The sequence below is a fragment of the Abramis brama genome (genome assembly GCF_963993115.1).
Source record: "Abramis brama genome assembly, chromosome: 17".
In the NCBI taxonomy this organism is placed as follows: domain Eukaryota; kingdom Metazoa; phylum Chordata; class Actinopteri; order Cypriniformes; family Leuciscidae; genus Abramis; species Abramis brama.
In genome coordinates, this window is record NC_139979.1 from 7,422,785 (window position 1) to 7,437,433 (window position 14,649).

The window sequence follows — 14,649 nt, forward strand, 5'->3', positions numbered from 1 at the left end:
TTATCTTGACATTGCGAAGAAAAAAAAAGCTAGGAATAAGACATTTGTCAGCTGTAAACGGGTTCAGAGCTTTCTCAACCAACAGAGAAATAAGATGCACATGGAAATGCACTCATTAAATATAAATGGATATGATATATCTTATTTAGATATGAAAAAGATAGTATCATTATAATTCAGTTGCTTGTAGTTCATTCCTTTCTGCTGTTCCATTAACAGAATGCGTTTAGTGGATTCTGCGTTAGAGAGGAGTAAAGTCGGAGTGGTTTGAGGTTTTTAATCTTCCTTCCTGCTGCGCGCAAGGCGGTCTCATCAGAGGAAGTGAGATTTAGTCACTCGCCATTTCTTTGGCTGATCAGAACGGGTTCTGTGCCCTAAAGACATCTGTTAGGATGGCAAGATTGTTCAGGATCTGGATGTTTAGGGTCCTCTTCTTGGGATTGATAGACCCATCTCAGGCCTCCCTGCGTCCACGCATGTCATTCTCTCAGGGTAAGTGAAGCTCACATTAGATGATAGCGAGACTTTACTGGTGGAAAACTCACCTTTATAGTGATAGATGTGAATGTTGAGGACACAAAAGATTTTTCAAAGATTATGGAAGAATGCTGTACAGGAAAATAGTTGGTAACACTTTATTTTACAGTGTCATTGTTACATTATGTTATAACATAATGTAACAATGACACTGTAAAATAAAGTGTAATGTAATTACTGTAGTAATAACTATAAATTAGGCATAATTACATGCAATTAACCCTAAACCAAACGATCATCCTAACCCTAACCCTATAGTAAGTACATGTAGTTAATTATTATTACGCAGTACTTAAATGTATAATTACAATGTAATACTGACACCTTAAAATAAAGGGTAACCAAATAGTTTTTATACTTCAAATTTTCATGTTTAAATGTGTTACTTGCTGTGTCTTTGTAATTGTGAAATTCACTAGAATTTATTTCTGAGTGAAAATTAGTTCTGTGTAAAGTCTCTGTTATTGAAATACGGTATGATGTATGATGTTCAGTCGTTTGTAACCACATTTCTGACGGAATGTGTTTCCAGTGTGAATAATTGAGAAATTAACTGTTTTTCTTCTTGGTAATGAAGTTGTTCTGTCCGTATCCAAAAATCAGCTCAGCTGTGTACAAGAAAATAATTCAATAGGCTTTATTCATGAACCACAAGCAAAACATTTTCTTATAAATTGTTGCATTTGATTCACAGCAAATGGGACAGTTTAATTACAAATGGACTTGTTGTGGTCATGTTGTGCGAACACAGATTCTGTGCAAGTTTGGCAATCTTTGTTCTCTGATCTTGTGAGTTGTGGTTTTGTTTGTTATTACCCATTGCTGTTGTTCTGCAAATGCTTGATGGTCTAAATGTTGCATTCTTGTGTACTGATGGTGGAAACCACCGCTGGCCGATTATTTCCTCCACACGACACGCTCAAAGCCCTGCTGCTGCAGAGAGTCTGAAGTCTTAAGTTACAGTTAGTTTCTGCTTTAGAATTGATCAGGCATAAATAAGAACAATATTAGTGTGTAAAACCCTTTCTAGACCAATAAATCTGTCATGAAACATTGTCTGGGGTTTTATGTATAATTTATATAGGCTACATGTTTGAAGTTTTTGGAAAATAAATTGGTATTTTTATTTTTTATTTTTGAAAGAAATTACTTTTATTCAGCAAGGATGCATTAAATTCATCAAAAGTGACAGGAAACGACAGGAAATGTTTTGAGACATAATGTTACAAAATATTTGTATATCAAACAAATGCTGTTCTTTTGAACTTTCATCAAAGAATCCTGAAAAAAATCATGGTTACCACAAAAATATTAAGCGGCACAACTGTTTTTCACATTGATAATAATAAGAAATGTTTCCTGATCAGCAAATCAGCATATTATAATGATTTTTTGAAAGATCATGAATTCTTTCAAAAACTAAAAAAAAACTTACCAACCCCAAACTGTTGAACGTCAGTGTGTATACAGTATATTTAGCTTGCACATTCTCAGAATTAAGACGATTGCATATTTTAAATTATGCTTGGTGTACCACACTGTTTCTCAGTGTTACAATTTAGAAACAGACAATGGAAAGTTATTTATGAAATTGTTATGAAATCCAACCTCAGTTATTAGCATTTAAAACATTCAGGGTCTCAAAAAAGTTTTAAACTTGGCATGAAAAGAAAGTTGCGATAGTCTTTTTTTCCCCTATTGTGATGTAGTATATCCGAGTGAAACAGCTTCTTGAACAAGAAAAAATGTAGGGCGGGACTTGATTTGGTGATATCGGGAATTGATTGGATCATTAATGATTATGGTTTGCTATTGGTGGGTCTTATGTGTGTGACAGGTTATCCCGACCTCGCTCCAGTAAATGCGTCATCAAAGAAGAGACGAGATGGAGAAGTTGTTTTAATTAAAGATTAGGAGGGCACATGAATTGTTTAAAGTCCCTCTGTAGTCAATCATTTTATCCCTTAAAAACTCATCTTTGATCACCAAAATGACATATTTGAAAGTTTTTTCTTGTGAAAAAAAAATTCTTCATGTCAGCAATAGCTTGAAAGTAGCTTGAATGTAACTTTACACTCTTGCTTCACTTAGTATATGCGGAACTTGAATATGCTAATTAGCCCCGCCTCCACTCACTCACTCACTCACGCCAGCTCAGAGATTCGCCAACTTACTGAGGTAAACGTTGCACAGCGGTATCGCTCTTCTCAACGTTGAACACATAACGGCAGTTATTAATATGATTAGCCTTTTGCTTGACTATGTTATCATACAGCTAATAATGTTAATGTTACACAAACCATGTTCCCGTTTGCCATCTCAGAGTCAGAAACGCTTTGAACAACTCAGTACGTCAGTGGAGAAAGGCATATAGTTCATCATAACATACATAATACACCCACTATATTTCTAAATCTACAAGATTTTTCATATCAACAGAAAAATATACTGGGATAGCATGGCTTCTCTCCAGAGTCCTCTGCTAGTTCTCTGTTAATAATATGTTTAATATGCACAACGTGGTTGATTACAAGGAAGTTTGTGACGTCAGAAACACCAGCAATTTCAAACCACATGGTTTACTGCAGTTTTAAAAAGAAAATACTCAGCAATGGTGTTGACTTATGAATTTCCACATGGTTTGTCTTAAAGCATATTAAAAACACCACTTAGACAGCCTATAAACAACATTTAAAAACTTGATTTTCACCACAGGGGGACTTTAAAAAATATATAAGAATTTAAAATAAATATTTCAATACTCCATTCAAATTTTTACAATTTTGATTTCATAATGACTTTAACATGGGTGACAGCACAACAAAATCATATTGGCACATCTGTGTGTGCAGTATTGCTAAACCTCAGCTCACAGGCCTTGTCTATTTCCTCAGAACAAAAAGAGGAAAAGAGTCTGATGTGGTTTCATTTCTAAAATGTGAATAAACACTGTTAATAGCAAAGGCCAAATTCTCAGAAATGTAATCTTTGAATTAGTTTAATTAAAGATTATGAGGGCACATGAATTGATATATATACATATATATATATATATATAAAGTATTTCCCTTACACCTTGAAAACACTTCTTGCACAGGAAGTTCCGAGCGTCTCTTGGGCGTCTACAACAGCCCTACTGTGAAGAACACCACCACTCTGCTGCTCAGCACTGATGCTGACACACTGTTTGTTGGAGCTCAAGATGCTTTGCTCTCCCTAGACGTCAGCCAACCAGATAATATTACATTCAAAGACAAGGTGAGAGAGATTTTGTGCTATATATTTCAGTTTACAAAACTGAATGATTTGATTATGTTCCCACTAACTGAACTTCTGTCATGAAAATCTCCTTAGATTTGGACGGAATATTACAACATAATATTTACAGTTAAAAATGTCAAAATATTGCATTTTTACAGTTGGAATGGAAAGCATCTAGACAAAACCTGATTACCTGTAAATGGGCCTCAAAGACGGTATGTGCCATTGCTAATGTGGAACTTAAAATTTGCTTTACAATATGTGTCAATGTCAAATAATATCTCAATGGTGTGCAGTGGTGTTTTAAAATGAGGACACAATCATCACTCCCACATCATCCAAGATGTTCATGTCTTTCTTTCTTCAGTCGAAAAGAAATTAAGGATTTTGAGGAAAACATTCCAGGAATTTTCTCCATAGAGAGGACTTCAATGGGAGTTTCAATGCAGCTTCAAAAGGCTCTACACAATCCCAGCCGAGGAATAAGGGTCTTATCTATCAAAACGATCGGTCATTTTCTTAAAAAAAACAAAAAAACAAAAAAAACATATATACACTTTTTAACCACAAACGCTGGTCTTGCACTAGCTCTGCGATGCTACACACATTACGTAATCACGTTGAAAGGTCACGTGTGTTCCAGTTCAAAAAGGTAGGCTAGGGCGAAAAACTCCATCTCATTTTCTCCTGCAACTTCTAAATTGTCCGACATCATTGTTTTAGCTTTTATTTATTTATTTATTTATTTTTAAATGGCGTTTGACTTAGTCTTTGCACGTTCGCTTTGTAAACACTAGCTAGCTCCTATGTCCCACGTGACCTTTCAACGTGATTACGTAATGCATGGCGCATCGCAGAGCTTGTGCAAGAGCATTTGTGGTTAAAAAATATATAAATGTTTTTGTTTTTTTTAGAAAATGACCGATCGTTTCACTGGATATAAGACCCTTATTCCTCGGCTGGGATTGTGTAGAGCCTTTTTAAGCTGTATTGAAACTCCCATTGAAGTCCACTATAATGGAGAAAAATCCTGGAATGTTTTCCCTAAAAACCTTAATTTCTTTTAGACTGAAGAAAGAAAGACATGAACATCTTGGATAACGTATGGGTGAGTAAATTGTCAGGAAATTTTAATTTTGAAGTGAACTAATCCTTTAATAAACATTTCATAAAAAAGAGAGACCAAATACAATTCTATTTTGTATTTTTACACTAATTATGTAATGTTCTATTTATTAAAAACAAATTCTGAAATCCAAGATCTATTTATTAATTATTTTTTTTACAAGCTTGATATTTATTATAACATACCTCTTATTTTTTTAATTGTATGCTTTTCCATAACAGGATTGTAGCAACTTCATCAGTATTTTACAGTTTTTCAACTCTACACACCTTTTTGCCTGCGGAACAAATGCATATGGACCACAAGGAATCATCATTGTAAGTTCAAATAAATTGCACAGATCGATGTATGAGGAAGAATGAAGTATTATTTCAAGAATGGATCGATCGCCACTACTCTAACAAGACATCTCTGTTTTAGCCTGCAGATTCTCTGAACGCCAGCAGAGACACAAAGGACGCCAAAAACTGCTGTCCTTACAGCTCCACCCAGAGGAACACAGCCACCATTGTTGGTGAGAGTGCAGAAACATAGTTTAATATCCTCGAAGACAGTCTTATCTAATCTAGTGCTCTCACACACTCAACTGTGACCTGTTTGTTTACAGATGAAGAGCTCTATACAGCAACCAAAGTCGGCTTCTTTGGGAACAAACATGTAATTTCTCGGTGTAACAGCAGAGGAACACGCAACAACTTGGAGCTTGAGAGTGTACCAAAACTGCTACAGGGTTTGTATTTGTTTTGTCTAAAAAATAATGCTACCATGATGTTCTGAATACCTGCTCTACCATATACAAAGTCATAATTTGATCTTGATGGCCTAGTGCTTATTAATATAGGCTGGTAACACAGAGGTTGCCTTTCAGTGTCAAATCAACCAAATTTCAGAAACCTCCCCGGTTTAAATTTTTGATTTTGTTTTTCTGAAGAAAGACAAACATAAATAGTGATGAAGCCAAAATATAAATCCTTTTATTTTCTGGTTCTTAACAAACTTTTCTTTTCCTAATTTTGAAAGCCCAACATGGTTCAATTTCCAGAGAAATGGGAATCTCAATGTGGCTCCATGACTACATTGGTAAATTGTACACATTTTCAGTGGTCAAAAACAAATTTTAGGTCACTTTGCAGTTTGCACACAGCTGATACTTTTTTTCTTTTAAAGAGGAATATCTGAAGAATGAATAAGGTTGAAACTAAAAATGTATCTTTTTTCCAATCAACACAATTGCATAGAACATAACTGAAGTTTGCATGCCTGTAACTTAAATTATTTAAGTTACTTAAATAATTTTAATTACTTAAATTATTAAAGATATCTTAAAACCTTCTAGATTTTCATTCTTAATAATTTCTTCTTTTGTAATCTCCATTTTAAGCCCATATATGGTTCAATCCCATAGAGATCCCAATGGGATGTGCAAATTGTTGAATTTGACCAATTTTCAAGGGTCGAAAACCAAATGTGGGTAACTTTTCAAACAGCTGATACTTATTGTGTTTAAAGAAGAATGTCTGAAGAACAAATTATACTGAAACTAGAAATGTATCTTGTTTCTCTCTGTCAACTAACAACTGTCACTGTTGCCATAATGCAACAAAGACTTTACTAATAGACCTACCAATCTCTGTGTAAAAATAATGCTGACATTTTTCCAAGGTAATTTTGACCCCCCTGTAATTTGGCTCCAAATGATCATTTTGACCCCCCCTCTACCAAATAGTGGATTACTCAGTAAATATACATCCATGACATTTTATATTTTGGCTTTCTAACTCATTTATTTATTCTAAATCAAACATTTTAGCCGGGGATCTCTGGTTGAATTGACGCAGAATGACCCTACTTCATCCTTGAGCGAAACACTGAGAGCATTTCCACTGTAAAGTCTTTTTAGGATCGAAAAGGTTTTTTTTTTTTCTCTTAGACCCTGTATTCATCAGTTCGACACAAGTTGCCAGTGAAGGAAAGATCCTGCTGTTCTTTACTGAGGTTGGGGACTTGACCGGAGACTCATTTGTGAACTCTTTTACTGTGTCTCGTGTGGCCCAGGTCTGCACGGTGAGACTTTATTTTTTCTCCTATTCTGAAACATAATTCCATTATCATTAGTTAGACGGACCGGATTTTTTTTGTCAGCAAAAAATACAAAAACATTCAAGTAACCCCAGTGTTCTGTTTTGCTGGTTTGCTTTTGCTGTGATCTCATTTGAGTGACAGGTTGTCGCGTCCTCGTGACAAAAAAAAACATGTCAGCAGAGAAGAGATGTCACTGCAAGAGGGAGGGAACGTTTTAATCAAACGTTTAATTTTGATTAAAGAATACGAGGCCACAATTAAAAAAAAAAAAATGTTGTGCACTGATAAATCATTTGTAATAAATACTGCAATATTTCATTAAAAAACAAGATTGTCAATTTTCATTTCATGGTGACTAAGTGCCTAAAGGCTGGATACACTACACTACTTTTGCCCTGATTTTCAGTCCGGATGCTGGAATTCAGAGCCAGTCTGCAGATTTTTGGTAGTCAGAGTTGACAGATTAGACAGAGTTGACAGATTTAGCAAAACGTAGTGTATGAAACACTTCAGACTATGATTCCATCCTGTCAGAGTGTATCAAAATGTTTGATATTTTTAGCCGATTTTAGATTGTGAAAGATTTTTAATAATTTCTTATTAGTTATAGAAATATTGCAAAAATAACAACTATTGTTACAACTAAATAACATATTGTTAAAGACACTCAAGAATCTCCACTGACCCCCAGCAAAATTACCAGAGTATACAAAAGATTGACTCCAAATATATTAACAAATATTATAAAATAATATTATTTATTTGTGCAATGTTGTTCAGAATCTGAAGGTAATTTGAACAAACTTAAGGTTAAAGGGATAGTTCACCATCAAAAAATATAAATTCTGTCATCATTTACTCAAGTTGTTCCAAACCTGTATGAAATTCCTTCTTCTGCTGAACACAAAAGAAGATATTTTGAAGAATGTCGGTAACCAGACAGTGGACGACCGCCATTGACTTCTATAGTAGGAAAAAAATTACTATGGAAGTCAATGGCTTTCATTAACTGTTTTGTTACCGACATTCTTCAAAATATCTTCTTTTGTGTTCAGCACAAGAAAGAAATTCATACAGGTTTTGGATCAACTTGAGGATGAGTAAATGATGACTTTCATATAAATTCTTTTAATTCCTCACTTTAAGTAGGCTATATTTTTTTACTGTTCCTAACTCTCATCTGGGTCCAAAAAAACAAAAGCATACAAAGAAAGCATATGAATATGTTTTAAAAGGCCCATCAAAACTGCTTTAATTGATTTTTTTTTTTAAATACCAGGATGACAACGGAGGAAGCCGTGTCTTACAGAAGCGCTGGACATCCTTTGCTAAGGCTCAGCTGGTCTGCCAACAAGGGGAAGAGCTCCAGTTCAACAATCTGCAGGATATTGTCAAGTTGTCCCCAACGGATAATGAGTCTCCTGACAGCACCCTGTTCTACGGGGTCTTTGCTTCACAATGGTGCCAATCATTTCGCTCAAACCCACCATCATGCCATATATTCACTGTTCTGAAAGGCCATGCGATTTATGTTTAAACGTTTTCTTCTCATCTTTCTCTGTCTCACAGGTCAGTTTCGTCTGGTCTGTCAGCAGTGTGTGCTTTCAGACTAGCAGATATTAAAGAATCTTTTTCAGGGGATTACAAGACATTCGATTTGGAAGGAAATCACTGGTCGCGCCAATCAAATACAGACGGCAAACTCGGCACGGTAACTCCGACTGGAAAGCTGGTTAGGGTTAGATTTAGGACTGTTTGTACAATTAGGCAGAAATTATTATAAATATTATAATTAAAGATTGAAAATTATTTATTTAAATAGTATTATTTGAATGTTTTAATTCAATTACATAAAAATATTTAAATGTATATGAAATTATTTAATGATAATATTATTACAAATTATTTTCGCAATTCCGTTTGCTGCCACTTGTGGCACACATTATACACTACTACACCTTTAAATGATCAGTTCACCAAAAAATGAAAATTCTCTCATTAATTACTCACCCTCATGTCATTCCAAACCTGTAAGACTGTTGTTCATCTTCCAAAGTTATCTTACATTAAATCTGAGAGATCATAGAAAAACTTCTAAAGTTCATGAATGGCTTGTTTACACCGAACGGTACTGTAAGATTCGGGACGGCTGATCCAGCTTGTGTTTCCACCCCCAACAGTACCCTTACTTGATAGGCGGGGTGTATGCCAGAAAGTAGCGAACAATGTCATTCTAGTGCAAAAAAGAAAGCGACACACTAAAGAACAATGGAGGACATACAGCAGATCTTGTTCTTGCTTCTCGGCATGTGGCTGTTTGTCACAAGACAAAAAAACAATGTGTATTGGGCTTCAACTGTATATTAAAAAATGGCACCTCTTGTGTTGTCATTCCCATTGTAGCACGCACAAGTAAAACGAAAGTTTCACAAAAAAGTGGTACGGTTTGGTATTTTGGTACCATTCACAACTTTTGACAATCGAAGCAGAAATAATTGCGTACCGGACTGGACTGTACCGCACCGTTCGGTGGAAACGAGCCAAAAGAGATCGTAAAACTAATCCATTTGAATCGAACGGTTCAGTCCAAATTTCTGAGGAGACTTAATCGCTTTAAATTTAGGCTTTTATTCACATATAAACATTGATCAGCGAACATAAACAGAAGCTTAACTGGTACAGTTAGACGCATGAGAACAAACCTCATTGGTTCTTGTGGAAGCTCAAACGTGCTGCGCAACACGAGAATGAACCTCGTTTGTCTAGCAAGCATGCTTGAGCTTCCATTTACCATATCATATGTGTGCTTTGATGAATATTTATATGTAAATAAAAGCCTAAATTAAATCTGTGTCTTCAGAAAATTTGGACTAAATGGTTGATTCTCGGTTCAGTTCAAATTCATATGGATTAGTTTTACGAGTTGTGTAGCTGTCAATGGAGGGACAGAAAGCTCTCAGATTTCATCAAAAAGATCTTTATTTGGGTTTCGAAGATGAACGAAAGTCTTACGGGTTCGGAACGACATGAGGGTGAGTAATTAATGACAATTTTTCATTTTTGGGTGAACTATCCCTTTAAGGTCAACATGAAATTATATTGGCACCCATTTTGCTCCCATAATGTCACATTCTGTATTTTTGAATTAACAACATTAAGTTGACGTGTTGGGCCACAAAACCAAACAGCAATGTTTGCAAAGCACCACAGTGATTACACTCCTGAGGAAGTCCACAATCAATGGTTTACTTATAATATCACATTAAACTGGAGCAGGAGAATTTATATTAACATCCAAAAAATGACTCGCAGCTGCTTTAACCATTGTGTAACCAATCTTCTCATCTATTTGCAGTGTGGACTTTTTAACGACACCGACCGTGTGTTAAGCATTGTAAAAACGAGCTTCCTGGCTGAAAAAGCTGTGCGTTCTGTGGACAAGAAACTGCTTCTGTCCTCCACAGAAGAGCGCTATAGCCGACTAGCTGTTCAGAGAACTCAAGCTGCAAATGGACAAAGTTACACCATCCTGTACCTGCTCACCGGTAAACATAATGAATACGGATTTTACTGACTCGGTTTTATTTTATCCTTTTTATTTTTTCTATGGCCAGACTTTTTCCTGGTGCCCATTTCTGTCCATTTCTATTTTCTTCAGAGTCTGGCTTTCTTCATAAAGTCGTCCTGCTGGCTAAAGGTCCTCATATCATCGAGGAGATTCAGACTTTCAAGCAACCACAGACTGTGAAGAACATCCTCCTCTCCAAAAGCAAGGTTTTAAAGCATTACTTTTTTCCTCTTTCCTTGTTTGTCTTTTTACTCTCCTGATCATTGGTACATTTTTATACAATGTCTGTTGGCTCTGTTCCCAACCTAGATACTTTCACTTCCTAACTTTAAAGGACAATTCCAGTGAAAAATGAACCTAGGGGTAATTAACACATGGTTACCGAGTCGATTGTTCCCTGGAATGCGTTTTCATGAAAATCGAATGTAAAGAGTTTTATCTCTAAAAACAGATTAACTCATAACACTAGTATATGGGGCACAGAGTAAGTAAAAGTAAATCGCTAGTTAATGCCACTAACAAGGCTCAAAATAGCCTCACACTAACACGGTAGCATAATGAGGGTCCCTACATGCAAACCGAAGCATTGAGAACTTTGTAAGTGTACAGACAGTTTAATAAGAAGATACTTTATAAAGACAGAACATTACGCGTTTACAGACAGGATCCATCTTGGAAAACAGTCTCGACTAATCGAGTCACGAACGCCGTGCTAAGTGAGTACTTACTCTGTGCCCCATATACTAGCGTTATAAGATAATCTGTTTTTAGAGATAAAACTCTTTACATTCGATTTTCATGAAAACGCATCCCAGGGAACAATCGACTCGGTAACCATGTGTTAATTACCCCTAGGTTCATTTTTCACTGGAATTGTCCTTTAAAGCAGCGGTTTCTATATATATATATAATTTTAAATAGATATTTCAATTATTAATAATATAAATTATCAACATTTATCTTGCATCATCCACCATCTTGAATTATTTTATTTTTTAAATCTTACTTTTCGCATTAAAAGCACAGTTATGATGCCTTAAAATGCTGCATACATAGGCAGCAAACTAGGTTTTGGAACAGATCCATATATATTAGATATACAATGTGATCAGGTTTCATTAAATGGTCTTTGTAAATTACCACAGGGCGTACTGTTCATCGGCTCTTCTGAGGGCGTCTTCAGAGTGCCTGTGTCCAACTGCTCAGCTTATCCAAACTGTGCAGAATGTGTGTTAGCACGCGACCCGTTCTGTGGCTGGGACTCAAAGACCAGAGCGTGTGCTACGGTGACTGGAATGGGCTCTAACCTGTGAGTTGTCTGTTCTATACCAATATCTGATCTAATAGATGAAATTATCTCTGTTATAGTGACTAAATGGGCCAAGAACAACCCACTTAAACCACAAAAGTCAGTCTGATCCAGAGTTATTTTAGTATTATTTATATATTATTATAGTATTTATTTTTACTATTTTTTATAGTAAAAAGCTTTTATTTTTATATTTTCAGTTTTCATGTCCATTTTAAATTAAGTTTTTGTATTTTTTTTTTGCTATGTGCTTCTGAAAAATATTTTTTTATTTAGCTTTTATTTCTTTTTTAATAATTTTAATAATAGTAATTTTAATGCTTCATCTTATTTTATACCTTATTTTTTAATGCAAGAGCACGACCATTAGTAACTTGAATTTACAAGGCTTCCGGTATCATCCGCCTTCAGTTATTTTAAATAATTTGGAACTGAAGTTTAGAAGGTGAATATGGATTATTGAATTTTAAATAATGAAATTGTGTGTGAAATGTTTTCATTTGAAATATTCACAGCTTAAATATACAACCATGTTAAATTTCAGCCCCCAAAAATACAAGCCCTGAAAATTAAGTGCATTAAAATGCAAGCACTGTTAATGCAATGCATTTTTTTTTTTAATTAGTGGATTTCAACATGCCTTTTTGTTTCAAAGACATTTGTCATTGATTTACTTTCATATTTATTTTAGTTGCACAAATACTTTCACTGTTAACTGTGCTTTATTCTTCTAGTTATTTACTTATATAGCACATTCTCAGAAAACAGTTGCAAAATAAGGTGGATAGTTAGTTGCTAAATATAAATGCAACATTTATATTTTTCAGTTAAGTTTTTCATCTAATATTTATATTTTCTTTCAGCTTTATTTCAATTAACAAAAACGATTTTAAATACTTTCAGTTTTTGGTCTGACCAAGATGAAATGTGACGGTTTTGTTTTTGATTATTTTGAAGAAGTGCTTTTATCTGATACCACACTACTATTCTTTTTTTTGTGTGTGTGTCTAAAACAGACAACAGGATGTGGAAAACGGAAATGTCAACAAACTGTGCAAAGATTTCAAAAACACTGCTGCTCCAGGTGAACGTCATATATTGCATTGTCTAATGTCATATCCAACCACAGATTTTTATTTGCAACTACATGGTGTTTATTTGTAACTGCTAAATCTGACACATTTTATCGTATCACACTTTAGATGAAGGTGCCAAATCTTTAACTCATGACCAACAAGCAGCGGAAGTTTCTTGCTTAGTGTGAAAATCTTGTTTGCACATCCAGACAGTTTAAGATTACTGTGCATTGTGATTCTTCTAGTTATTTACCAATGCCACATTCACAGAAAATAGTTGCAAAAAATAGTTGCTATTTATAATATTTGTTTGAACTGAACCCTTTGTCTTTCTCCAGAGAGACGGACTGCACAGTTTAATGAGATTGTGGTTCTACCATGTCAGCCGAGATCCAGACTGGCCAAGGTGACTTGGAGGTTTTTAAACAACAGCGCCGTTCCCCAGTTTCCGTACCTGCAGCGGGCCGACGGAAGCCTGGTCTTCCTCGTCACTCCAGAGACCGTGAACACCTACCACTGCATGTCGAAGGAAATGGGCTTCGAGCAAATCATTGCCGCCTTCACTGTAATTCTGCCGATCATCCCTCGTTCTCTTCCTCCCACATCACACCAGGAACCTGACGTCAAGCTGGACTCCAGCAAGGGCACAGAAATTGAGCCCATCCCTGATTACTACACAACACTTGAGTTTGACAAATCTGATTCTGAACCTACAACAAACGAAAAGACGAATGCATTTATGACACCAGACAGGAGCGATGAAAAACAAGCCAGGACTAATCGTGAATCTACTGTTAACATGAACCCCGATGGAAAAGACGCTGTTTGCATCTTGCAGAAGAGTTACTACTCTGAAATGGTTGCTTTTTGCCTTTTGTTTGTCATTTGTCTCTTTGTATTCGTTGCTTTTGTGATCCTGTGGAGACAAAGCATGAGGTTCAACAAAACCACCCCTCAGAAACAACCTAAAGACACAGAGTCAGACAATATCTGGCAAACAGAACTGGAAGAAAACAAAGCTGAGCCCTAAAACCAGCAGAATCTGTACTCTAAGATTATGAAAAACTAAGGAGTGATCCTTGACCCATAATTAGTTTGGGTTTGTTCATTCATTACCCATAAAATAATTTTGAAATGAATTAGATTTGATCGCTAGAATGTCAACAATACATTTCATGATATTTATAGTCATTTGATTTTATTTATATTTAATGATTTTAGATAATCATACTTATTTTACTTAGTTTCAGCAAAGTTGGTAAAATGTATGTGATCTAGAACCTTTATACAGCACATGGCATACTATGGTAAATACCTTAAGTCCATCACAGCCTCATCTTCATCCAAAAAAATCAATATGGCATCTACTTTGACTAAGGTCTATTGTAACTAATAACACAAGAAAAAGCGAATCAGCTTTTGCATTTAATGTGTGATATTCAAAATATGGTTGTCATATTTTTCCTGTTTGAAGCCATCCTACATTTTCAATTTATTGTTTATTGAAGTTGAATGCTATAGATTTGTCAATACAATACCGTCCCCCCCAAAAAAACCTGGTACTAAGTGGAATTTTTTTGTTAGTTTAAGTACATCAGTGTGTTACAAATGTTGTTTAAAGATATAATCTAAAAACTAATAACAATAAAAAGGTCATAAAACATCTTATTTATCATCTTATTTCTTTATC

The 14,649-nt window shown here is 35.2% G+C and overlaps 1 protein-coding gene across 1 annotated transcript; it reads left to right on the forward strand.

Moving 5' to 3' along the window:
* The first annotated feature begins 304 nt into the window (after positions 1-304).
* sema4aa (sema domain, immunoglobulin domain (Ig), transmembrane domain (TM) and short cytoplasmic domain, (semaphorin) 4Aa) lies at positions 305-14,627 on the forward strand. Its single transcript, XM_084088491.1, has 14 exons — positions 305-492; positions 3,635-3,795; positions 3,957-4,013; positions 5,146-5,241; positions 5,345-5,438; positions 5,532-5,654; positions 6,855-6,988; positions 8,286-8,467; positions 8,576-8,717; positions 10,362-10,551; positions 10,665-10,780; positions 11,720-11,883; positions 12,900-12,967; positions 13,298-14,627. The coding sequence occupies exons 1-14, from the start codon at positions 393-395 to the stop codon at positions 13,987-13,989; spliced, it is 2,319 nt and encodes a 772-aa protein (XP_083944617.1). The 5' UTR covers positions 305-392; the 3' UTR covers positions 13,990-14,627.
* The last annotated feature ends 22 nt before the right edge of the window (positions 14,628-14,649 follow it).